The sequence below is a fragment of the Cheilinus undulatus genome, linkage group 16 (genome assembly GCF_018320785.1).
Source record: "Cheilinus undulatus linkage group 16, ASM1832078v1, whole genome shotgun sequence".
Lineage (NCBI taxonomy): Eukaryota > Metazoa > Chordata > Actinopteri > Labriformes > Labridae > Cheilinus > Cheilinus undulatus.
Window position 1 is genome coordinate 19,471,840 of NC_054880.1, and position 26,906 is coordinate 19,498,745.

A 26,906-nucleotide genomic window follows, 5' to 3' on the forward strand; every position below is an offset into this window, starting at 1 on the left:
ATCCCATTCACTCTGCAGCAGTTTTAGCATTGCCCTTTGATGCATTGTGCAGGTTTTGCTGGTAAATCTTGGGACACTTTGTGTTAATTCTGATGTCTAGACAGAGTTATGTGTGCCGGCGTGCTCCCCAGCTGTTTAACAGCCTATAGGCCTGCTTTAATTCTGTACCAGAGAGGAGAAAAGGTGCTTATAACTGACTTAAAAAAGTGCAGATATCACCACTGATAAAAAAAAACATGACCTTTGTGTCTGAAATAAACTCACCATGGTGCCAGTGTGGTAGAGGTGACGGCAGGTAAATGAGTCAGCAGTAGCAGACAAAAGGAGCACCCTGTCTTAAGGCTACGTTATCTTTACGTAGTAGCGCTCTCACAGATAACCTCAGTGTAAAGGCTTCACTTATTCATGGAGAGACACAGATTTAATCTTTCGAGGGAATTTCAAAACTACACTGACTTCAAACAGCTTTCAAGAATCTGGCATGACTGCTGTAAGTCTTGCGCCACTTTTTGCCACCCACTCTCGTCTTTCCTGCAGTTTTTTTTCACTTTAGATTCCTCAACTCTCATATTCCCAAAGTGACAGTGAGACTCTTCCTTCAACACAACAACACTGGAATTTTGTGATTTGTTGGTGAAAAGTTTATAAACCCCTTTAGAGCCCTGGCTTACAGATATTTTTAACACAAGACTCCTGATCTCTTATGTTCAAAACATGTAAAATAGGAAGAAATTTACACTTTATCAAAATATTTGAGCTGTGAACTAACCACTAGGCCAGCGGTTCTCAACTGGTGGTTCTGGACCCAAAAGTGGAGCTTTATTCAGGGGGTAGCACATGTATGCCTGGACAAAACAACCAGCAAAAGTCCAATATGTACAGAGGCTCTAAGTGGAAATACATACATGTATATATTCATTTCATTTCACTATAATAAGGAGTACATTTTGGTTGATTGCCCAAGATTTCAACAATTTATTTCCTTTTCCCTGGATGACAAAGCTCTATTTTCCAAGGATAACAAAGTAATTCCTCAAGAAATTGCCAAAGCATCCCACTCTCTTGGGAAAATGGCAATGGTGGACAAGTGTACAGCCATGGTACTCAAGTAAATGTATAGATACTCTGGAACACTTTTTAGTGGCTGAAAAGCTATTGTATTGAATTTTCACTTTCTTGCACATCTGCAAAGACAAACAGATGTGTAAAGAAAAGATGAGGATAAGGTCTACAAATGTGTCAGGAAAGACTCATCCCTCTTTCCCAAGATTATGGGTGAGTTGTGAAACGTCTTTTGAACCCAGACATACCGATCGTCTCTCCAGTAACCCTTCACATGAGATGCTTTTACTCTTGTGACCCAAAAATATAAAGTAGGAAGAAATGTGTGCTACATTTAAGTTTTAACTGTTTAGTGGTTGAAGTTCATCATTTTGCTCATGTTCTGGTCTTTTTTAAAGTAAAATGTGAATTTTGACTTGTCCGACATGTTAGGACAAGACACACAGACGTGCAACAAAAAAGAGGACAAGATACTCTAATGTGTCAGACTCATCTCTGTTTTGCAATGTTGTGGCTGAGTTTTGAAAAGTCTTTTGAACTCAAACATAACGATCACCTTCCCTGTAACCAGGCCTGCCAACAGAATTGGCTTGGCCCCTGAAAAACCCAGTGAATGGGCCCTACCCATTTGTGATTTATTTACAATATCAGTGTTAGATCAGTAGCATTGGATCTAGCATCCTGGCTAACAGTAACTTCATTTTGGACCTGAAAAGTGTGTCAAGATATTACTGAGTCTGATGTTGAAACTGTTTGATGATGTCACTTTTTAACATCTTTTCACCACTTTTTCCCACCCGGTTTTCCCACATATAACTCATTGTGACCACATATTTTGCCTGCTTATTTTTGCGACTCATTTTTACCATGTTTTTGCCACTTTTTACACCTTTTCCAACTTTTCCATTTCTGGCAGTCTTCTCTCTTTTACCCTGATTTGCCACTTAGTGCCTCTTTTTACCCATTTAACCATCACTAAATGCCACTTTTAACCAATTTTCTCCCATTTTTGTGGCTTTTTTTGCCACTTTTAACCAACTGTCACCACTTCTTATCCACTCTTGCCACATTAAACCTCTATATGCCACTTATTTTCCACTGTAAACCCATTTTCACCACCTTTTGCCCATATTAACCCACATTTGCAACTTTTTGGGAAATTCTTACTCGTTTTATGCTTTTTAAGCAAATTTTAACCCATTGAATCCCCATTTTTCCTTGCAAATCCTTTTCACCATGTTTTTTTCCACTTTTACACTTTTTTGCCAGCTTTAACCCATTTTCACCTATTCTTGCCATTTTTAACCCATTTTCACCACTTTTTTGCTGCTTTTTGGAAACTTCACCCATGTTCGCCACTTTTTACCTACATGTAGCCCACTTTTGCAATTGTATATAGCTGCTTTAAACCTCTTTTTGACACTTTTTTTTGCCATTTTAAGCTATTTAACTACCGCATTTCCCTATTTTAACCTAATTTTACAACTTTTTTGCCACTTTTAACCAAGTTTTGCCAATTGTAACTGATTTTTTTACATCATTTTACAATTATATAAATATTTTACCACAAATTTGTCTTAGTTTCTTCTACTTTTTTCCTGGCATCCTGATGTCTGACATTACTTTCCAAAATTTTTAGCTCAATGTGCCCATTCACATTATTAACATTACCTAGAAAAATGTCACTGTTTTAAGAAAAGGGATTTTGCATCTTGAAAAGGGTAATATAATGTACTACAGCATAAATAATTTAAATAATTTTGTTGTTCTGATAAGAGTGATTTTTATTCAGGTTAAAAATAAAATATGGATATCACAGCTTAATTTTAAAATGGACCATGATTTTACTGACCTCCATTGGCTCCCTATCTGGCGGGGCCCCATAAAGATCTCCCCTTTACCCCCCATTATAAGCGGCCTTGCCTACAAATCCTCACTTCAGATTTTTTACCCCTGTGTTCCAAAAAATATAAACTAAGAGAGGATTCATGCTTGATCATAGCTCCATTAAAGGTTTGAAACTTTTTAATGGTTGAACGTCATCATGTTCATCATGTCCTGGTTATTTCTGACAAAAAAAAAAACCCATGCATTTAGTCTTTTTTTACACATCTGGTGAGAAGATACACAGATGTGTTAGAAAAAAAAGCATATCCTCTCAACGAAGGTTTACAAGATTGTAGATGATACTCGTAGTTTAAATCTTAAAGGTTTTTTTCTGTCTGGATTTAATAAGTAAAATACTTTTGAAAGGGATTTGTGCAGATGAAGTAATCCCTCCCGCCCTGCATGTCTCCTCGTCCCAGCAGATGAAGCCACAAGCCTGCCTAGTTGGCGTGAAACTGTGCAAATCACACATGACGTGAAACAGCTGTCCCACGAGCCAAAGATAATTCCAATAAAAAGCCAAAGTTAAAGTGTTTTGATACTCTTTTCCTGCCTTTTTCCTGAGAATTTGAGCTCGCGCTCTGCTCTTCCACATTCCCACTTCTCCCTCTCACTCTTCCAGGTACACGCCCTTTGACTTGTCAGGGGGAAAAGTTTTAAGGGAAAGAAAAAAAACTAAATCACGGAAGAGGTTCTGCTGTCCTACTAGTTTGGCAAGTTCTCTGGGCTCAAAGCAGCGTAGAAAGGCGGAGAAGAGCGCAGAAACTGAAATTTGCGCACATTTGTTCATTCTCCTGTCCCGCAGACCGTAAACGGTGAGTTGAATGCGTCTTTCTGGGTTTCTTTTGGGTTTTATCCTGTGTGTGAGCATTGTATTTGTTCAAGGTTTTTGCCACGTTTCGATAGACTCTTGCAAAGAGCCATCCCATGAAACTTGGCCGCGGGCTGACTGACTGTGGGGCGGCTTCAGTGGCTCCAGAGTTCAGGGGTTTTTCAAGCTCATGTCGCACTTTTACAAAAGAGAAAAAGAGACAAGGTGGCAGCTTTTTCATTTTAATATTTGGGTGGACTCCCACGCTTTTATTGAGCGCATTTGATTGCCATATGCTCCCTCTCTCTCTTCTCCCTCTGCCTTCCTGTCTCGGAAAGATATTTGATATTTTGATGTAGATTAGATGTCAAGTTGCCGATCAAATGCAAACAGCCTATCAAACATTGACGTGACTTGGGGTGACAGTGTGGTGAGTTTTAGGATAGTATGTCTAAAGGGTGTCACGTTCGCGCGTTAATGCGTAAATTTGCGCAAAATCAACATTTTGCGCACGGGATAAGGAGGCCTGCTGGAGTGACAGCTTAGCTTACTAGCTGGATTTTTACTCCTTTATAATGTCACTGCATTAAAACCCTGTTTCCTGACGCCTTAAACGCTCGTGCTGTTAATGATAATGATGGTTGATGGCGCACGCGCCTCTGTAGATACAAACGTAACCGAGGCATAGGATGAAAGACAGCCGCTGTACGTCTGCTCGCCGCAATTTACAGCCACAACCTAACTTGTTCCTCTTTTAATATTTAATGCCACGCGAGCGGTAGTATTGTCATTACTCTGCGCACATACCGTATCACATTCGCCCATTTGGAAACGCTACACTCAATCTCCTTTGGGCGCTGGAGGGAAATGGGAAACCTCTGGTTGTAGGCCTGTATATTTAATTATTTGCGCAGTTGTTTTTTTGTCCCTTTTAGGGCGAATAAAGCAGGTAGTTTTGCTCCTGAGCGTGACTGGCTGTGGCTTTGTGTTGTTCCTTGATTTGAATTCATTTGTTGAAACGAGTTTACTTGCTTAGACTCTGTCCCATCAGGTAATACCGCCTTAAGAAAGGTCACAAGGTGAATAATGGATGTAAGAGTGGACAGTCAAAGAATAATGTCGGCTGGGTGTTTCTGGACAGAGCTGCTCAGGCCCCTGTGTTCAGTTACTCAAGCTTAGGAGGGTGTGTCACCTAGCAGGAAGAAGTCCCCTAAAGTTCCTACAAAACAAGGGCTGTGTCTTTAACAATGAATCCTGATAAAACATGACTGAAGGATTGGAATTCCTTGGAATGTTTGTCAAATCAGCCTGCTTCCTTATGAATCTATGTGTATCTTTATTACTATTGTTCTCTGGCAGCTGTGTTGACATTTAGACCAGATATGCTTCCTGTACTGCATGCAAACCTGTGGTTTTATTGTGCTCATGTGGTAGCAGAGCAAAGTGACAGTTAGAGATCAGTAGGTCAGTGCGTAAATCCTCAAAGGGGTCAAGTGAAATCTTAGGTTTTAATGGCCCTACGTCAGAGCTCTCTGTCTCTCGTGTTATAGTGAGGCTGTGGGGAAATTGCCTGGCTGGATGGTGTTTGAGTGCGACACCCACTTCAGTAATTGGTGTATTAGTTTGCTGCCTACAAATGACCCATCAGCTGACACGGGGACGACGGAATCATCCTGTCGAGAGTCTTACGGTGTGTTCTTTCAGCGACACAAACCGTTGTTTGCTCTGCAGCGTTTGTGTTGCTCAAGTTGACAGACGAGTACAGTCGCCTGGAACATTTCCTCGCACTGCTTTGGGGCAAACTAACTCGGAGTTGGCCTGTAAATTCCTGTCTAAGTGATCTCCGCACACAGCAATGAGTGGAATTCCTGCAAAGATGTGTCACCTACTGGCATGTTCTACATTTTGAGTAACATGCAGCTTATCTATGCATCTGTTGAGAGCTTAATTCATGATTGTGACACTGTCTAAGGCATGTTAAACCTCTACATAGGCTACTTGTGCCTGTTTGTACCCTGAATGAACTCACTGCTGTTGCGCAATAAAAGCCCTAGAACAGTATTGGCCTAAAGTGCAGCATGGAGTATCAGGCTGTTTGTCTGTTAATGCTCCAGTACAGTACCATAACCAGCTGGGCTCCACTGGTTTGGGTAAATTATCCTTCAAATAGTCCTAGAAGAAAACTGGTTAGAAATCAGTGGTTTTCTGCCATTAACTTGGATATTTTTCTTGCCTTACTACTTGAGGAGTGCTAGTTATGGACAAATACCTTGTCCAGGTATCAGAAATGTCATCAGGAAGAAAGAAAGGGTACCAGAGCATCTTCATTATCAAGCGTCACTGTCAAATGTCTATTTGTGTGCAACAGTGTAAAGAAGAAAGGGCAGCAAGGTGAGAACAAGAAGGGGACAGTGGCATTGTAAGAGAGAGGTAGGTGCAACAGGTGAGAGAGACAGAGAGAGAGAGCAAGAGAAACAGACAGGGACTAGGTAATCCCTTGGGTAATCTGAGGCTCGATAGCTTCGGTAGATCGGATGACCTATCAAAGATCAGAACTTCCATTGTGCATCACGGCTTGTCTCTCAATCAGACTCCCTCTCGCCCTCTTCACTGATCCCACGTCACTGTCCCCCTCCCTCACCGCCACTCCAGGCTCAGCGCACGAGTCGAAAGGCCTCGCAGGGACAAGAGGAGAGCCTCTGTTTCATTTTCCACTGGATGTGCTCTCGAATGTGTTTCGCATCAGGGCATCTTGGGACTTCCTGCCTCATGCTGCTCACAACATTTGCAGCGAGTTTAATCACTCCTGCCTCATGTATCCATGAATTAATCTACCTATCAATCTATCTCACACTGCTGTTTGACCTTCTTCTTTCCCTATACAGAGGAGTCATGGAGGGTGCCATTCAAACGCTGGTGAAGGTCTACCTGAAGTCATCCAAGGGAAAAGAGAATCTAGGAAAGAAGGAATTCCAGAACCTTGTCAAAGGCCAGCTCTCCAACATCCTCTCGGTTAGAAAACTTCAATTGAACCTCTGAAATGTCACCGACGCTTGTTGTATGTTCATCACCTCACAGTAACACACCTAAATGTCTTACATTTAGGGTTGTGCCCCCACCCATACTAGTACTGGTGTTAGCCACTACCTGGCTTCATGGTGACCAGAAGGGCAATATTGGTTTTTAGTATATATGTCAGCTAATACATCAGTGCACTACTATAAATAATTTGACTTCCCATAATACTGGCTTAGATCATTTTCCATGTCACATTAGCATAACAGAACGATGCTATCAACAATGTACTGTTTGGCAAAGAAAGCAAATTATTGTTTTTCCATTACAATATGCAGTGTTTTAATCCTGTTAGTCAGCAGGCCTGTCAACAGAATTAGCTGACTTTTTTCCACTCTCAACCCATTTTTGCCATATTTTTGCCTCTGTAACCCTTTGTTGCCACTTTTTCACAGCTTTTCACCATTTTTCTGCACATTTTTGCACCTTTTTGCCTTTCTTAGCCCAATTTTGCCACTCTGTAACTACTTTTCAACACTTAACACTTTTTTTAACTGCCAATTTTTTGCCTTTTTTGCCAATTTTCTGTTTTTTGGGGGGTTTTTTTACTTTTGCCTCTTTTGCAACTATGAAATTAATTTTCCCTTAAAATTATTTGAGTTCCTTATACTTTATTCTGTGGCACCCTGGCATTTTTGCACATTAAAGCCATGAAGTCTGGCATTACTTTCCTAATGGTTAACATCAGTGTGCCCATCCACATTGTTAACATTACCAAAGAGGCAATTTTGTTTTAAGGGGTTTACATTTTGACAAAAAGGCTATACTATATTAAAGCTTAAATAAATATATAAATACAATTCATTTTTTGTTGCATTGATAAATCTTGTTATAGATAAAATAAAATATGGATATCGCAGATTAACTTTACAATAAACCATGATTTTCCTGAACTTCATGGACCCCGGGAAGCTCTGACCTTTACCCTCCTCCCTTATTGGCATCCTTGTCAGTCAGCACTCAAGTCTATAAGTATCAGGAGGGGTCAAAACGCTGTCAAGACATGTCTACTTGCTGTAGCACTTGCCAGTCTAACTATTAAGATTTCCTAACATGAGCCCTGTTACCAAACGTGGAGCAATGTACAATATATAAATGAGGAAAGTGATCTGATATGATAGAATGACATTCATCAGCATTATAATGCAAATAGAGACACTGATAGAGGGTCATTTACTAAGCGTTTATGGTAATTTATCTAATGAGAGTCCAGGTAGAGTTACTCATCATCATGCTTCTTTGTCTCATGGTTGTGTGTACCTTCAACCCAGGACACAGACAGTAAGGAAGCTATCAACAACATGGGCCAGGGACTGGATGCCAACCAAGACGGCAAGGTCGGATTTGAGGAGTACATGAAGCTGATTGGCTACCTGGCAGTCTCACTTAGCGACCAGCGCACTAAAGAAGAACCCGCCCAAAATGCTGCCTCGGGACAAGTGGCGCAATGCACCCAGGACAAAGAGGAGAAGCCGGAGGCGAACGCAGAGCCAAAGGAGGAAGCTAAACCAGAGGCAAATGAAGAGCCAAAGGCAGAGGCGACTGCTGAAATAAAGGTAGAAGCAAATGCAGACGGAAACATAGAAGTAAAAGTAGAAGCAAAGCCAGAGGTGGAGATTGAGCCAGAGGCACCGAAGGAGGAGAGCCCAGCGGCGGCGGTGGTGGCAGCAACAGCAGTGGCAACAGCAGTAGAGGCGGCGGCGACAGCGGTGGAAGATCCTGTGAAAGAAGAGGAGAAAGCAGGGGAAACAGAAAAAGTGGAGGATGCTGCTGAGAAGGTGGTGGCAGCTGTGGGAGAGGAAGTGGAGAAGAAGATAGATGAGGCAACCTCATAGGGGACAATCAATTTCATAACCAAAAATCATACCACATACTTACACATAACACTACACAGAACACAGCATTAATGCCAAGAGAGAATGAAAGCCACTAAAGATTTTTTTTTCCAAATAGAAACAAGTTTTGATAAAAGCTCAAACACTACAGAAGAAACCCAGTACGTTTTATTTGATGAAAAATAATGTAACATGTACATGAAAGTAGAATTATTGCTTTGTACTACCACTATGTTCATATGTACAGCATGTCCATCCCACTATATAGCACATTTACCTCATTATGATAATATACTATGATAGCATGCAGACGTACAATATATGCATGCCATGTCCCTGTGAAATCTTTACAGCAGAATATGGTTTACCTGCAGCACACTGACGCATATGGTATCACACCACTGCAGCCAAAATGTTTTATGTAAATCCCATCCTTTCCCAACTTTTTTTGTTTTTTTTTTTATCTGGGTTTCTTTTCAACTCTGCTAAAAAAAATGGCTTTAAACATTTATTTGGCATTTTGGGAGAATAATTTTCTTGCTGAATGTTTGATAAGACTAAACAAAACTCACAATACGGTAACATGAAGTTACTGCTAGCAGCTGGTTAGCTAAATGTAGCATAAAGACTAAGCCAGGCAGTCTAGCTCTATCTGGAGATATAAAACGTGTTTTCAAGCACCTCTGCTTGAATAAAATGTCAGAAAGTCTTCTTAAATATTTATATAGTTAGCTTTGGATGCTAGCTTTCCTCCCACATTTCTGTTGTATGCTAATCAGCATCTTATTTCCACAGCTAAGTAAAGTAACTGCTGGCAATAGCTTAGCACAGTTTAAGTAACAAGCTAGCCTGGCTTCCCCCCATCTCACAAAAACATCTACAAGCCCCTACAAAGTTGCAAAGTAACTTTTATATCTCCTTTATCAAACAAGATTAAACCCTTAAATTATATTAAACAGCTAGCTTGAGTGGCAAAGTAGCATTGCCTTTTTTTCCCCCCATTTTAGCCTCCTAATCCACAATTTAGCTAGCTCAATTCCCACCTCACAGGTTCTTGTTTTCACTCAACAGCTAGTAAAAGTTTTAGAGGTGAGCGAGCTCTTCACCCTGTTTCAAGCATTTGTGGCTATGCTAGCTGTAGCTCATTTTCTACAGACAACCATTAAGATAGTTTGCTGCCTGTAAGTTGTAAGATTAGTTAAATATATAGAACAGAAAGAGCTCTCACAAGCTAGCATAAAACATTCACTAACCCCTCTGTAATGTTTAATCTTGTTAATGGGGGTCAGGACCCCTCAAGGGGCCACAAGACACTGAAAAGGGGTCACCAGATGCCTTCCAAAAACAAATAATATTTTTGAATTATTTCAGGTATAAATATCTTACCAAATTAAAAAAAAAATGCATCAGTTAGTTAAATGTAAAATTAAAACATGGCTATTTGGTTAAATGTATACTGAAATCAGAGTTCTGTTTAAAAAAATCCTTAAAATGTGAGTCTTTACATGACTGTTGAATGTATACTCAACCGCTTTCAGGTACAGTGAGGTCCCCAGTCTCTGTAACCTTTATTTTAGGGGTTTGTCGGTTGAAAAATTTGGAAATCACTGATTTAGTTTACCAAAAGAGAACATGTAAACAAGATTAAACTACTCAGAGAAGCCATATTAAAGAATCTTCATGGGTAGTTAGCCATTCCTTTTCTTTCTAGTGTTTATGCCAGCCTATGCTTACGCTTGTTCACTTCTTAGCTATTTTCTACTCCCAAGTAGGTGAGCAATAGTCTATCCATTTTGCCATTAAATGGCAATGAAACTAGTTTAGCGTCAAGCTAGCTTCATCCCCAGTTTTAAGCATTTACTAATCACTGCTGGTGTACCTTAATTTCTACCGCACAAGTCTTCTCATCCAACACTCTGCAAGAAAAGTGGCTGATACATTTCCCAGAAGCTCATACTATTTCACAAGGGCTGCATGAATAACACCATTTTTTTTTTTTTTTTTTACATTCTCATCCTTGAATTCACAGTGCTATGGAGCTGATTTGGCATGACAATAAACACGTTGTTTTGCTGAAGCTTTGCATTACTTTAGCTCATCTTCATTGTGTACTCAGCATCCCATCACACCCTCTTCTCTCTCTCCTTCTAATCCATTTTATGGGCTCTCTCCTCTTTTTTCCTGTATTTCCCAGATAATTCACTTCATGTGGAGCCTTATTCTCAGCACTTGTTGTCAACCAGGGATTAGGATCTTGAAGATCAGGTGTGGCCCTTATCTAAATAATTAATTTTGAAGAATGGAATCCACACCGAAGGACCCCTACAGTCAAAAGGGGACTTAAAATAGTCTCATGGGAGTGGGCTGGTGACTAGAGGAGCAGGTCAGAGAAGGTTTTCATGCAACCTAATCCACCTGGATAACCAGAACACGACAACAAACACAAAGATGTTAAGTAACCTGGTAACCCTTTTATAATTCAAGTCATTTGAAAGCGGTTGTATGCACTCTGCGGTGCGTTTTATTTGCAGTATTTCAGACTAAATAACATTTTAGATGGTCCGTTTGTGCTTTGATGGTGCTTGATGGTACATTATCTTGAGTAACTTGGAGTGGCAGAAACTTAATGATCATTTTGGGAGCTCTTATCAAATGTTCTCATTGTTTCTTGCTGCTGGTTTTACTTGTTCAAGGTTGTGTGTTTGTTTATCAGTCACACCCTTATTTTGCTTAAAGACCCTGTTTGACCTGCAACTGGATCCTTTAGCCCCAGTCATTGGGAAACAACTGGATTAGGCACTGGATGGGTAACACACCCTGGGAGACAAACAATTACATGAAAGTAATCCTGGGCTCGAGTGATCCTGCCCATCAGACAAGGTGGTAGTATCAGAGAGATTGTCGTGCTTTAATTTTAGCAACAAAAAAAAAAGAATACTGAGCCATCAATATGAATCTATACGGTGTGATTTTTATTATTATTATTATTTTTTACAAAAGGCGTATACATAAAAGGTTGCATGCTATCAGAAATTTATTTTCTAGTATTACCATTGTATTGCAATTATTGAGACCAGTATTTAAGTTGAAAATGGTCTCCTTATATTTAATTTTTTTAACTAACTCTTTCTTGTTTGGACCACTATGGAGATCACTTGAACATGCACGTCTTTGTCACATTATATGCAATTTGTTAATTACAATTTAATGATTTGTAAATTGTCTCGGCATCAATAATGCAGCCATGAGAAAAAGGCTCATGTTGCAGCCCCTGCTAGGTCTACCTGGCCAGCCTGCTTGGTGCTTAAGGCGACTACAATGTTGTGGGCACGCTACCAAATGTGCACCTTATTCACTGTAAAAGCACCTGGCACTTCAGACTGCTCAGCAGTAAAACGGGCAAGACAAATAAACCTGTCACGTGGTCCTTCTGTCTCACTGCGACACTCCCATTGCAAATACTCTCTCATTTACACTCTGCTCTGCTTTCATTGCACTCATGCTTCTTTACTAACCCACATACTTGGGCCTTTTTAATCTGTATTATAGCTGCCATTATAGAGAAACATATATCCTTATTATGTCAGACATTTTCTAACCATGGTACTTCCTGTGAATAATGAAAAACATATCACTCTCTTGCACCATCTACAGCCAGATTTCTGTTCAACACAGGCCTCAGGCGCTTACATCTTGTATATACTGGCAGGCTATATTAATTATTTGCTATTCCCCATAGACCGGGTGTGTTTCATGCATCTTTGTGCTCTTTCTCCTCTCGCAACCCATCATTATAAGCACAAGATTGTAAAAAGAAACTGGACAAAGCTTAATTTACTTAACAGACAGTTTGCCTGCACTCCTACCAGACTGAGAGTGAGCAAACCCGTGTTAAACATTGTCTGGAATTTATTATATCTCAGCTTATGTTTTCTTCTAAGCTTTCTGGAATAGCAGATGTAAAGTATGAGGAGTTTTTTTTTCAATAGGTTGAACTGTCTGCACAGTTTTGTAACGGTTCCAAAGTGTAAACCCCACCCAACTTTAACCCCGCGTAGATTAAAAACATGCTGGAACGAAATACAGCAGATTTGCAGCAGGGAGTGTTAGCAGCCTCACAATAACTCTCATTTATTCAGTCCATGAAGATAAAAGCCTGTGTTAATAAATTCTCTTCATATTGTACATACAAGCGTATGTTTAAAGGCTTAAAATGTTTTGTGATTCCCAGGATGCCATGCGGGCGTTCATTATGTGTGGATGTTCTCTTGTTTATTTCCCGCCATGTACTACAGTAGAGGGTGTGTTTGTGTGTTTAACCGTGAGGCCCATTCCTGTCTCCCATGAAAACCATAAACTCCACTATGCTTGGATTTCAACATATGTTAAGCTGTATCATTTGTGCTTATTCTAACATGTTTAAAGGCTAATAATGAATAAAACTGTGACATTTACATAGTTTTACTTGTGGCCTTGTGTTGCTTATGTGTTGGAGAGAAGATGGGTGGGGGGGGGCACCTGCAAAGAGAGAGAGAGGCAAGGACTGTACAAGTGGGTGAAGGAGTTGGGTGATGCTGGGGGGGGGGGGGGCAGGTGATATTTAAGCCACCGGCGAACTCTCTCTCCATCCATCTCTGCTTGGCTCAGTCCCCTGCACCTCTTCAGAGACAAAGGAGGCCCTCCATCAGCACTCAGGTAAGACAGACAGACAGCTCGCTTTGCCTTACTTTCTCCTCTGTATCAGATGAAGGTGGAAATAAAGAAAATTTAAGAGGGTTTCAAGTAGCTGTCGAATCAAGACTGGATTCAGGGAATTTAGAGCAAAATTTGGGGGGTCATTCGAAGACTTTTTGTCCATTTGTGGACACCTTGAAGTTTTGACTGTCTACTTTTAAAACATTAAATGTATACATTAGCCAAAAAGCTTTTTGCTGCAAACTGCTTGCATTAATTTTGAACAAAATGTCATCAAAAGGAATGCAGTCATTGCTGTGAATGGGCATGTCATTGCTACATTAATTTTATTCTAGTAGATTTCCATCATTAACAAAATTAATGAGCATCAAAGTTATTTTTATGCCTCCTATTTCTGTCCTCTTAGCTCCTCATACATGTGCTCCGTCACTAATCTGACATAGCGTATATGCATTATCACCATACACAATATTGTGTTACTGACAGCCTTTTGGTCTCCATTGCTCCCTTTTGTATCGTGTCAGGCACTAAGACAGATGACCCCTATAGATTTTCCAGTTAGCCAGCTTTGGTGTCCACTCACTTCGTCTTTTGTCTCTGCTGCCTGCAACACTGACCTCTCTGACAATAACCATGCTGTGCAGCATGATGAGAAGTGACATGAGCATCTCTGGCTCCTTTTGTATGAGCAGCTGATAGTTAATAAATCATGCACAGGGTAGACTGACGGATGGATTGAGTCCTGCTGTATGTTTGCATGTTATGGATTAGCCTTGAAATTCTGCTGCAGACTTGGACTTCAGATTAAAAGTGCAATGTGAAGATGTGCAAATGAGCAATAATAGTACAAGAAGAACAACTAACTGCCATTAAGTAAATGAATTGCACTTAGGATAAATGAGACCTTATGTCGTTTAATTTCAGACTGCTAGTTCCTTCATTTTTGTGTGCTGCTTTTAAATTTGGATCAGGATGCTCAACAGGTTAATCACATGTTTTATACTGAGACCTTTTCACTGATTGCACAGTGCTTATTGCTACTTATAACCCCAGACGTGGGTTGCCAATTCAGGCCAAAAGCTCCTCAAAATACCCTTTTATTTTTTTGCATTTGTTTGTCGAGTTCTGCATCGTTGACAGTGACTTATCTGTGTCTGTTGTGTGCACAGTCTCTCCACGCATCCAGCACAAGAAGTTCCAGGATGCCGGACACAATGTGTGTAAGATTGTTCGAAAAGCTTTCCCCAAAGCTCTCCTCCACCTTTCCATCCAAAACCTCTGAAATGTAACACCCAGTAAGGTCACGCACACACAGTGACCACGCTAATGCCTAAATTAGGGTCAGTAATAGCCTCTGTGCGTCACACACGCAGAGCGTTATTCAACCCCTCTGTGCAGAAATGGGAAAACCTCTCTGCTTTGGTTTCTTTCCACCCATCCATCCAACTATCTGTCTGTCCAACTATCACTTTATCTTGGAGGTGGCTTCACCCTGGGCTCGCTATGTGGCCGCACATGCAGCCTGGGGCTGGAGCGGGCATATTGCAGCAGAGTCTGACCTTTTGACCTTTTTCTAGCATGTCCAAGGAGCCCAGTTCCAACCTGGAGAGTGCCATGCAGATGCTCATAAAGACCTTTCACAAGTACTCGGGGAAGGAGGGTGACAAGTACACGCTGAGCAGAGGAGAGCTGAAGGAGCTGCTACTAGAGGAGCTGGGGACTTACTTAGGGGTAAGAGAAAGAGGCAAATATGTGGTTGTATGCTAAATACGCAAGTGAAGGTATGCGCTCACATACTTAGAAGCGCAAGTTAAGACAGGCTTGTGCAGTGATGTATGTCGACACACATTACAGACACATTCTTAGCTGGCTCTCTTTCTGTATCCTCTCCACTGACAGAACTCCAAAGATAATGAAGCAGTGGAGAAGGTGATGAACGACTTGGACGCCAACAACGACGGGGAGGTGGACTTCACCGAGTTCATCATCCTGATGGGTGCCCTCACTGTCGCCTGCAACGACTTTTTCCTGGAGTTCAAAACAGACGAGAAACCGAAAGACGGCAGCTCGGCGGAGAAGAAAGATTGAATCAGAGAGGAAGAGGGGGGCGGAAAAAGGGAAAAAGAGAAGGTGTGGGGGGGGGGCTGTAAATCAGGGAAGATAGAGGAAAGAGATTTGTCTTATGCAATTTGTAAACACTCAAACTACACATGAGGGGAGCGGCCCAGCAGATAGTTTGTGGGTTCTCAAAAAAAGAGGGAGTAACTTAAGTGTTTTTGTCATACCACAGCACATCTGGAGCTAGCTAGCTAAAACAGGGTATATTTCAACTTTCTTTTACTCAATTATAGCCGTTTTTTTTTTTTTTTTTTTTCAAAATAAGGCGTGAAAGTATGACAAAGTACACCAGGATGTTAGCGCTATTCTTGCACTTGAAACATGATCATATTATTGTTATGTACTCAGTGTTGAATATTAGATGATTCTCCCCTTTCTTGCGCCTTTTTTGTAATCCTTTTTGGTAATAACCAAAGCATTCTTCAAAATATTAAACATGGCATTTAACCAACTATTCCATGTGGTGTGTTTGCTTTCCCATATTTAACAATCCCTCATGCTGCTGAAGCCTTCGTCCACATGTCCGACTTGAATTGCCGCACCTGGAAATCAAGTTGAATGGTGAAAGAGAGAAACAATGTCAGCAAACTACGCGAGTGAGCTTGTGTTAGTGTGTCAGTGTGCATGTCCACATGTGTCTATGTGTGTATTGGGGATTCCCACAGAGTAAACTGCTCCAGCACACACATCCTGCCAACAATATCCTGCAAGTCTTGTTCCACTAGATATAAGCTGACCCAGATGTTTGACTTGGATCTGCATGGAAAAAAAACTTCTTCAAAAGAGGGAGAGGAGAGGAAGAGGGAGGGAAAAAAGCGAGGGTGTGAGGGGAGATAAAGGGTGTTTGTGAATGGAGAAAGGGCTGCATAGACCCAGGGAGTGAATCCAATTTATGGAGCGCATTAGTCAAGTATGTAAGCTGGAAAGCAGCGGTATAATCACACAGGAATGCTCGAGTTTCTGTGACTCTCAGCAAACTTTGTGTCCCTCGGTGTCTCAAACACACATCAGTAAATCAGCACGTCTTCTTCCACCTCATTGGCTTTTAGAGCAGCTCGTCACTTTTAAAATATGAGCCAGGAAGAACTGCTGAGCAGCTGAAGCACAGACCCTCTCCTTCCTTCACCCTGGGTGTAATTGTCCTTGAACAATAATGATCATACTCGTCTGTTCTTCTTACCTTCAGCAATAAAAAAGAAACCGATTCCAGGTCAGCCAGCATTTATGGGGGTGGTTCCTATCTGCTTTCATTCCTCAGCCCTGCTGTTTTCTCCAAACAAGTCCTCTGATTGGACGGTTTGAATATTTGAGTTGAAAGCGCTGCCTGCAGAGAGGTAAACAATTCAAAACAAAACAGTGTCCATGATGACATGAAACCTGTTGTAGCCTAAGGGAAAAGAAATAACCTGTTACCTACTTTCTCATTGCAAAGGATCGATGAGTCAGCTGCAGGAAAGAAGGAAGAGAAAAAACAGAGACACATTGTCAGCCAGAAACATTTGCAGTATTAATACTGATAACAATAACAAGAAGCAGAAGTAGGAGGAGAAGAAATTAAAAATGAAGAAATAAAATTTGGGTTTAAAAGCAATGGCAGGTGCATCTGTTCAGAGAGAAAGAAATGCAACATGTAATATGGCCTGGAGCTCTATTTTAAAGTTATGACAAAACTGCCTCTTTAAAATTCAAAGAGTTCAACGTAAGCCAAGTTAACCTACAGTAAAGAGTGCGCTAAAATTTTGTACAAATATAACATTCATCACCAATCCATTGTCTGTAACATTAAATACAGGCAGGCCTGTCCAGACAATCGGCTGGGCCCCTGAAAAACCCAGTGAATGGGCCCTCCCTACATGTAATTTATCAGTGTATGTGTGATGGATCAGTAGCATTGGTGCTAACACTTCTCTTACCCATTATTGCTACTTTTAAGCCATTTTCACCACATTTGCTGATTTTAACCAATTTCTGCAACTTCCAGCCATCAATAACAAATTTGTGCCACTTTTAACAACTTAACCCATTTCATCCGCTATCTTGTTACTTACAACCATTTTTGCTACATTCTGCTTCTTTATATCCACGTTTGCCATTTTTTTGGCACTTTTCACCCGTCTTGGCTACTCTGCCACTTTAAACCCACATTTGCAAGATTTTTTGCCACTTCTTACCCTTTTCCCTACTTTCTTCTTCTTTAAACCTACATTTGCAACTTTTTTGACACTTGTTGCCCCTTTTTAACAAATTTCTGCCTCTCTAAACCCACTTTTGCCACTTCAATTTCACTTTTGCTACTATCTGCCACTCTTACCCCACATTTGTCACTGTTTTTGCCACCATGCCGCTGCCACCAAAAGTGACCATTATAGACTAAGAAAATATTTCATAAATAAAACTGCTTATGCTTAAAATAAAAGCTTATGTAGCTATGCTAGCTAATCAATACAATACAAGAAGAACTTTATTTATCCCTAAGGGAAATTCAATAAGTTGTTGTCAATATGTTGTCAAGGTGAGCTTGAGAAAATAACTAAAAATAACTTAGCTACACAGAAATGTAAAGATATGTAGCTTACATAGCTATTTTTAAGCGGAGCTTAAGCTCTGTTTGCGACATAAATCTGTTAGCTACACTAGCTTCATAACTAATGTTAAGATTTAAGATGTAGCTAAGATAAATTTAGCAACATGAGCTTTAACAAAGGTAGCTAAACATAGCTAAAGCTAAGTTAGCTACACAGATAACGTACTTTTGTAGTTTAAATAGCTGCTTTGTTAGTCTAGCTTTAGCTCAGTTAGTAAAGTAGCTAGGTACGTAGTTCTGTAATCTACACATCTTATGCAACTAACGGAGCTACTTAAGCAATGCTGGCTGCATTTGAATGTTTTCATGGAGGACAAGCTTTTTCCTGTGAGCAGACTGTTTTCTTGGCTTTTAATTTATTAGCTATTAAATATTTTGTAATCAGGTTTTGCAGGTCAGGGTTTTGACTTTTAGCTTTTGTTGTCCCAGCACTTAACCCTTACCTTAACCTTAAATGAAGTTTAATCTTGTATTTCTAAAGTTTTAGCGTGTATTTCTGTTCTGAGATACATGGTGTCTCAGATGAACAGTTGCAAGAGTGGCCAACAGAAACAGTCTGCAGCAAGACTGTCTTGATTATTCTTATATTATAGTACTTAAAAGGTTTAAAAACAAAATGCCAGCAGAAAGGCCTGTAAGTTTACAACTGTGCCACTATCGATCTGTGTAGAAGTACCTTTTATTCCAAATCGGAAAAAAAAAATAAATATATATATATATATATTTTTTTTTTTTTTTTTTTTAAATGATTCATTATTTCTTGTGTAACAAGTACTCAATACTTTGAGTAAACTTTAAATGAAGTAGGCCTATTTCTTTTACTTTAACTGGGTTAGATTTATAGGCCAGTACTTTAAAAGAAGAAGACATTTGAAACGATGACAACTACACAGGCATACAGCTGCTCCATAGTAGTTCAGCTTCATATCTTCACATTTTGGTGGACTATCTGACTATCCTTGAGTTAAAAGAGGTAAGAGAAAGCTTCTCTAAACCTGAGTATTTTTCCTGAGTGCATTTGTTTGTGTTTTTTGTACGTCTTTTTGAGACACAATGAAACTTTGATTTTGGAATATTTTAAGCTAGCCTTACATTGACCTAAATGAAACCACTTGATCTCTGCATGTCTTTAAAAACTGTTTCCACTGTGAAACACTTGGTGGAGCCTGTTATTTAAGACATAAAAGTCCGTTCAAATGAAGCTGGTGATCCGAAACAGTCGAGTTTGACTTAAAAAGCTGCTAACTATCACCCAGATCCAATTATACATTGATTGATTTCTCAGGCAACATTAAAATAATACTGTCTGTCTCAATGTAAGACTCCGGTTGACTCAGTTATTAACACTTTTCAATTCAGCTGGTGTTAAATTCCTCAGCATGAACATGAAATGTCGCTGACATTTCATCTCAGTTGGCAAAAACAAGTTATTTTGATAGCAGAGCTCTGTTTTCAGTGAAGGGGTGCTGTCTATGAAATGAGTAAAGTGACAGATGTTTGATATTATCTACATGTCAAGTGACTGTAAACATAGAAATAAGTCCCAAATTGTCTTCTGTCTGTATTTGGTCATTAAGCTACAGGCATCCAGTAGGACATAAGCAGTAAGAGACTCAGCTGATGGAGTAGGGATCAAGTAAACATGATTTTAATACATTCAATGGTCATTTAATGTTTTGTGTTTGTATTTATTTATGTTTTAAATTTTCTGTAGAATCATATTTGTGATTTACCATCAACTCAGTGATTGTTTAACTGTTAAGTTAGTGAAATTAAACTCAGTTTGTTTGCCCTGCTACACCATGCTGAGTGAGCTGGTTTGTAAAAATAATCTCTTTATTGAATTTTGTTGCTGTAACTCTTGTAGTACAGCCACAGAAGAAGGATTATAGCTGATAGATGGAGTAATATCTGTACAACTTTAAAATAATATTTTATCACTCCCTCAGGTACGTTATCATGAAGAGCTAGCTGTGCTCGCAGACTTATCTATCCTACTAGAGGTTAAACAGTCCCACCGAAATCAGACAGCAAGAACCACGGTGGAAACCAAATCTGGCCTGCAGTTCATCAGAGAGAAGGATCTCCCTGTCATCATCTCACCTCTGTCTGAGGCCTCTCAGAGCACAGTGGACTGAAGATATGTTTCACTGCTTTTTATTATCCTCTAAAATAGAGAAGCTAATTTAATAAAATTAAAAGCTATCTGTCATTCACTTCACACATTTTTTAAATGCTTCAGCTTAAGTTTGAATTACAATATGTTAAAGTTTTAGATTTTTTTATTATTCATTTACCTCCAGCAGTAAAGCTCAGAGCAGTGACTTGTAAATTTTGATTGCTGTTTTTCTCCATCTTTGTCATAGTCATTGTCATCAGTTGCTGACACCAAGGCCTCCTGACTGTCCAAGACTGTCTGAGGTAAGCATACTTTGATTTTAATTTGTTTAAAAGCATTGCAATAATTGAAAATTTTTGTAAGCCATGTATCAATTAACTGTATATTTGTTTGAGTGTCAAGTAAAGAATATGATTATTTTTTCAGGTGATTTGCTCCCAGCATCGAGGCTCAGGCGCATGTGCCTCCACATCCAAATGTTGCAGCATGGCTTGAAGCTTTCTCCTGAAGCTTCTACAGCTTAACTCTGCTGTGTCAAGAGCAAGCTTCTATCACACTGGAATCAAACAAGGTAACTTTCTTCTCGAGGCAGAATGGGGGGTTTAATCTTTCTGTAAAGTTTGCTTCCATGAGTAATGAATAACAACATATTTTGAAATGATATATCATTTATTTCTTTTCATGTGATTTCAGGTGGTTAGCGTGAATTGGCCTCACCTGTGGCAGGCACCAAGACAACAAACCTCATCAGCCAAAAAAGGTGGAAGGTCCATGACAGGAAGAACAGCTCAGTCAGTTCTCACATATCCTCCCTAAGACTATCAATGGACTCTAAGGACTGTGCACAAGTTCTATCCGAATATTTGGAATTTTGTGTACGTCGTTGGTTATTGTGCTTTTACAACATTTGCTTTTATCTTTAGGAATAGTTGCTTTATTTCTTAACATGTCGATTCAGATTTGTGGTTGATATTACTCATAACTACTGACAGTTATCAAAGTCAGCCAGCTGCCACTCACAGGCTCCAATTGTTTTTCTGTACCAAATATTTGGAAAAGGTAACAGCTGATGTACTGTAGGTGAGAATTTTCCTCACTGAAATTAAAATTGTCTTTTAAAATACAATGCAACAGTTGAATATGTGGCTGGTCGAACTTAAATTAAGTTACAGTAATAATTCAGATTTCCTTTTTTTTACCTCACCCATGGTGTTTTTAAGTTCATCTATAATTCTCCTAACAATAAATAAGTGACTGTAGTTCCTTGCAAAAATAGAGTAACTTTGTTCAAACAGCATTACATTGTTTGATGTAGATTTCAGATTGGGCCTTAAAGCCCGCTTTAATGCCCCTTTTAGAATACTTGGTTTTCTTTTAATTTAGTCTAATGAGATCAATTTTAAATATTTAGGTTGATGCTATCTTCAATACCAAAACAAGTTTGTTATTAATAGAAAAGATATAATAGCTATCACAGTTCATGTTTGAAAAGCTTTAACATGTAATGTAAAACTATTAAGTTTTAATAAATATCTTGTATTCATTGCAGCTCTGACTCTGTTTTGATGTTACTGGTAAAGTGACTTTAGAATGTACTTTGATGCATTTGGGAACTACAGTGGTCTTTGAACTATGTTCTGGGTTTAATTAAATTTTTTTGTTTTTAACATAATTAAACATTTTACGTGGAAAAAGTTCCCATAAAATATTTAATTAAGGTCAACATGCTATGTTGATGTAACACATCTTTTTTTTTTTTTAATATTTATTTTTGGGTCTTTTAATGCCTTTATTTGATAGAGGAATGACAGTGGATAGATTCGGAAACAGGGAAGAGAGTGGGGAGAGGCATGCAGTAAAGGGCCACAGGCCGGACTCAAACCAGGGCTGCCCGCGCACATGGGTAGCGCCCCAAACCACTTGATCATCTGCGCTCCTGTAACACATCTTTTTTGAGTTGGTCTTACATAAAGAAATTAATTCAGGCCAACTTAAATATCTCTAGTTAATGTTAAGTATATCTTTTAAGTGGGCTTAACTAAAAATCATTACATTACTGTAGCACAAGTTTATGGACTAACATTAAATTAAAATTTTTGCTTTTAATAAAATTAAACATTTTAGGAGGAAAAAGTTTCCATAAAATATTTAATTATGGTAAACGTCATTTTTTGAGTGTGCTAAGACTACTGTCTCTTCCACACAGCATGCCATGCAAGTCTCTTCCAAGCTAATAAAGTCGATATAGTAGCTTGTGCGAGTGCTAACATTTGCTGGATAAAAATATTAAAGTTTAGATGAATATAATTTTGTTGTTCTATCCCTTTAGACCACCATATAAAGCTTAATGCTGCTTTCAGTCAGAATGTTCTAAATAATAGGATTCACCTCCTGACTAACAAAGAGCTAGGACATGTCTAAGAGCTAACATTAAGCTAGCTATGTAAGCTTAAGTATTTAAATACTAACAATGACTTTTTTCTGGTGCTAGCCAATATGGTAGCCTAAATGTCATTTGTACTTAAAATTCCCATTTTTAAAGTTGCTACAGATCTGGTTTCTTGTTTAACAGTGAGTGAGTCTATCCATTTACTTTTATATTGTGTAAAACTCTAGAAAAGCTATGTTAGCTTAAAAGACCTCCAGGCTAAAAGTGATGTTGGCAAGGAAGTGGTTGTTACTAGTGGCCTGAAAAATAGTGAGCTAATATATTTTTGGTCAGAATATTGCCTTATTTCTCTATATATATTTTTACTACTCATTTCATTTCAGAGATTAGTGTTATGTAAAAGTTACAAAATTAATCTTAGTACCTACACACATACAAGCTAACAGTAGCTAGGAGGTGGCTATTGGATCAGAAGAGGCTAACTAATGGAGTATCAAATAAGTTATTTGTTGAAATATGGGCACATCTACCTCTGTATTTTGAGTATCTATTAATTTCCAGTTGAGTGAGAGGTGGTAATAGTTCGGATTTATCAGATTCCATTATTAAAGCTGTTTGCATCCTTGACTTTTTAATCACACTGGGACAAACAATAGCACTGGGACATCCTGCAAACAGTATCTAAAAGCACGGCTGACCTTACCAGGTGAGCTGACTCAAAATTAATGGCAGGAGTCTCTGCTGATGGATCGTGCATGGCAGACGCTGCAGCTCTGTGTGAGCAGAGGAGATGAGCAACACAAAGCCGGGCCGTGTCACGGGCACTGAGCCTGAAGCATCTGATAAGGAACACTTCGGTTACCAACAGATCAGGTCAAGCGACACCCAGATGTCAAGCCACAACGTCCATCAGACGAAGTCAGGGTGCGATCACGCCAGGCTGTCATGCAAGCCTGAGATGGGGCAGCGATTGCATGAGGAGTGTGGCAAAACATGTGAGATGAAATGGGATTATTCATTCAAGTATACAGTAGCAGAGGTGGCTCCAGGTCTATATTGTGTGATGATTAATTCCTTTCCAGGTGTAGCTGGATCGCTCTTGGGGAGAATTTGAGAAGGCTTGCTTTCCTCAGGTTCATGAAATCCATCTTGACAGAAGGCCACAGGAAGACCTTATGACTGCAGCTCAATGCCAGAGAGGAGACAGGAGACATATGAATTACAAGAGCCTGGTGCTCTTAATTCATAAAGATTGGACTTTGATACACCAGGCTGTGGTGAGATGTAACTAATCAGATTTCAGGCTGCTTGTATAACTACGTTGGTAGAGCAGGTTTGTGTTACACTTGAAACGCATTTACTGTCTACAAACAAAATACCATGCAGTTTTTAATTTAATAATCCCACAAGCAAAATCAATTTCCCACAAATGCAATGTCAGTTACCAACAAACACAATAACTATGACATCTGCAGGAGTTGATCGCATTTGTGAGAAGGTAATGAAAACTAAATGTTTATGGCCATTGCTGTTTGTTGAAGCCATTTTACAACTGCCAGGGGTTCAAGTCATCTTAATCTTAAATCACATAAAAAAATCATAGACATGGCACTTTTTTTGCTCCCCATGAAACAGGAAGTATCCATCCATCCATTTTCTTTCACTATCCAGGGTTGGGTGACGGTGCTAGCGGGCTAAGCAAGTCAACCCAGACATCTCTCTCCCCAGCAACATTTTCCAACACCTCCTGGGGGATTCCAATACATTCCCAGGCCAGATGAGATAATCCCTCCAGCCAGTTCTGGGTATACCCCAGGGTCTCCTTCCGGTTGGATGTGCCCGGAAGACCTCCACAGGAAGGCGACCGGGAGGCATCCTATTCAGATGCCCGAACCACCTCAGCTGGCTCCTTTCGTCGCGAAGGAGCAGGTGCTCTACTTTGAGATCCTCCTGGATGTCCGAGCTCCTCACCCTATCTCTAAGACTGAGCCCAACCAGTCTGTTTGTGATTTTCATGGACAGGATCTCAAAGCCCAGTCAGGGACAGGAGGGTTTTCAGTTGGGTGACCTCAGAATTCCATCTCTGCTTTTTGCAGATGATGTGGTACTGGTGGCCTCTTCAGCCAGAGACCCCCAGCAGGCACTGGGGTGGTTTGTGGCTGGGTGCGAAGCGGTCAGGATGAGGGTCAGCACCTCAAAGTCAGAGGCCTTGGTTCTCTGCTGGAAAACGGTGGGTTAATCCCTCCTGGTGGAGAGGGTGTCTTTGCCCCCAAGTGAAGGAGTTCAAGTACCTTGGGGTCTTGTTCACGAGTGAGAGTGGAAGTAGACTGTGACATCGACAGGTGGATCGGTGCAGGATCTGCGGTATTGCAGACGTTATACTGCACCATCATGGTGAAGAGGGTGCTGAGCCAGAGGGCAAAACTCTCAATTTACCGGTTAGTCTTTGTCCCAGTTCTCACATATGGTCATGAACTCTAGGTAATGTCTGAAAGAACAAGATTGCAGGTTCAAGCAATTGAAACGGGATTCCTCAGGAGCAACAGGAAGTAGTTTTTTTAGAATTCTAAAATACTGGTAGAGCCATGAATCTTAACAGAGTGAATTTTGCTGAATTTTCCAACACTGGTATCAGTCTTCCTTTTCTCATTCAAAGATTTTATATTAAGATTCATGGCTCTATCAGTGTTTTAAGACTGAAACACTTCCTGTTTCATGGCAAACAAAAAATTGCCATGACTATTTTTTGGATGTTTGAGATTATGCTGACTTAATGGCATGCGTCAGGTCACTGTTACGTTGAAAGGTGAGCCCTCAGCCCAGTCTGAGGTTGTGAACATTGCAGAACACGTTTTCACTGAGGATATCTCTGTACTTTGCCTCATTCAGTTTTCCCTCAACCCTGATTAGTCTTCCAGTCCCTGCTGTTGAAAAACACCCCCCACATCATGATGCTGCCACCACCTTGCTTCACTGTTGGGATGGTATTGTACAAATGATGAGCTGTGCCTGGTTTCCTCCAGATGTACACAGTTCAATCTTGGTTTCATCAGCCCTGGAAGTCGTTCAGGTGCTTTTTAGCAAATGTAAAGCAGACCTTCATGTATTTTGCACTGAGGAGAGGCCTCCATCCATCACCAGTCTGCCATAGAGCCCAGATCGGTGGAGGCTGCAGTGATGTTTGTCCCTCTAGAACTTTGTCCCATCTTCGTCTTCAGTCAGAGTGGCCATCGGGCTCTTGGCCACTTCTCACTGATTGCTCAGATTGGCCAGATGACCATCTCTTAGAGGAGTCCTCATTCTGCAAAACTTCTCCAGTTGAGAATTATGGAGGCCACTGTGCTCTTGGGGACCTTCAGTGCAGCTGAATGTTTTTGTAGCCTCCCCCTGGTCTGTGGCTGTCAGCAGTCCTTTCTCTGAGCTTTGCAGGTAGTTCCTTTGACCTCATGGCTTGGTTTCTGCTCTGATATACATTGCCAGTTGTAAGGCCTCTAAAGAGAGGAGTGTGCCATTCCAACTCATGTCCAATCAATTCACTGTGTCAATGTTTAAATCTAGTATAAGATTATCACCTAAATACCTACCCATATATCTAATGGGAAATCTACATATTTCATTATCATGATGCACTCATTTTCTTACTCTCTTTTGCATCTAAACTGAAAGACCAGCTCTTTGGTTTTAGATACATTAAAATTTGAAAAGTTAATGTCAGACCAGGAAGTGAAATCAGAGTCTTTCTATGCTCTGACTCTGGACTTGGAAAGGAAAGACAGCTGAGCTTTATCACCTGAAAATGTGATCAGGTAGCTGCACTCCTGTGTGTAAGAACCAACTGATGTACATGATGGGGGGAAAGGACACACCCTTGTGGCGAACCTGTAGATGTTGTTAGGGAGTCTTAACACCCTGTGGGTTTTGTCAGTCAAAAAGTCCATGACAGGCTGATAAGATAAAATCACAGATCATTCTTTCTGTTTAAAGATGAGGCTGTACGGTGTTACAAGAGGATGAAAAATATTCTAACAAGAGCAGAACGTGGGAATGTAGCTTTTCTGAGTGTAGTTATGTAAAATAAGTAATTCAAGATAAATAGCTTTGCATCCTCCAAACGTCTCCCTGCTTCATAAGCGAAGTGAAGAGGATTAAATTTACCCTCCACAGATAATTCACTCTTTCTTCAAAGGTTTTTATAATCTATGATGTTTGTGCCACTGGTATAATTTCAACCAGGAGAGCCTTGACTTGAATTTCAGAATGGTTTATTTTACAAGTTTGGAAATGTTTGAAAATATGAAACGTCTTTGGTGAGCTGACTCTTTTGTGATGAC

The 26,906-nt window shown here is 40.0% G+C and overlaps 2 protein-coding genes across 4 annotated transcripts; both read left to right on the forward strand.

Annotated features, from left to right (window-relative positions):
* Window positions 1-3,491: 3,491 nt before the first annotated feature.
* s100u (S100 calcium binding protein U) lies at window positions 3,492-13,126 on the forward strand. The gene is made up of 3 exons (XM_041808765.1): window positions 3,492-3,764; window positions 6,646-6,772; window positions 8,107-13,126. The coding sequence occupies exons 2-3, from the start codon at window positions 6,653-6,655 to the stop codon at window positions 8,668-8,670; spliced, it is 684 nt and encodes a 227-aa protein (XP_041664699.1). The 5' UTR covers window positions 3,492-3,764; window positions 6,646-6,652; the 3' UTR covers window positions 8,671-13,126.
* A 167-nt stretch (window positions 13,127-13,293) lies between these two features.
* On the forward strand, window positions 13,294-15,918 carry s100s (S100 calcium binding protein S). Of its 3 annotated transcripts, XM_041808102.1 has the most exons (4): window positions 13,298-13,365; window positions 14,535-14,581; window positions 14,943-15,096; window positions 15,265-15,918. In XM_041808102.1, the coding sequence occupies exons 2-4, from the start codon at window positions 14,568-14,570 to the stop codon at window positions 15,451-15,453; spliced, it is 357 nt and encodes a 118-aa protein (XP_041664036.1). In that variant the 5' UTR covers window positions 13,298-13,365; window positions 14,535-14,567; the 3' UTR covers window positions 15,454-15,918. The 3 variants fall into 3 exon arrangements, with proteins under 3 accessions (XP_041664037.1, XP_041664035.1, XP_041664036.1); XM_041808103.1 differs by having other exon boundaries at window positions 13,294-14,585; XM_041808101.1 differs by having other exon boundaries at window positions 13,294-14,581.
* The last annotated feature ends 10,988 nt before the right edge of the window (window positions 15,919-26,906 follow it).

Coding starts and splice junctions, on each gene's coding strand:
- s100u (XM_041808765.1), top strand. CDS start 6,653: ATGGAGGGTGCCATTCAAACGCTGGTGAAGGTCTACCTGAAGTCATCC. Junction 6,773..8,106: donor AGCTCTCCAACATCCTCTCG/GTTAGAAAACTT, acceptor CCTTCAACCCAG/GACACAGACAGTAAGGAAGC.
- s100s (XM_041808101.1), top strand. CDS start 14,358: ATGTTTTATACTGAGACCTTTTCACTGATTGCACAGTGCTTATTGCTA. Junction 14,582..14,942: donor TCCAGGATGCCGGACACAAT/GTGTGTAAGATT, acceptor ACCTTTTTCTAG/CATGTCCAAGGAGCCCAGTT. Junction 15,097..15,264: donor AGCTGGGGACTTACTTAGGG/GTAAGAGAAAGA, acceptor CTCCACTGACAG/AACTCCAAAGATAATGAAGC.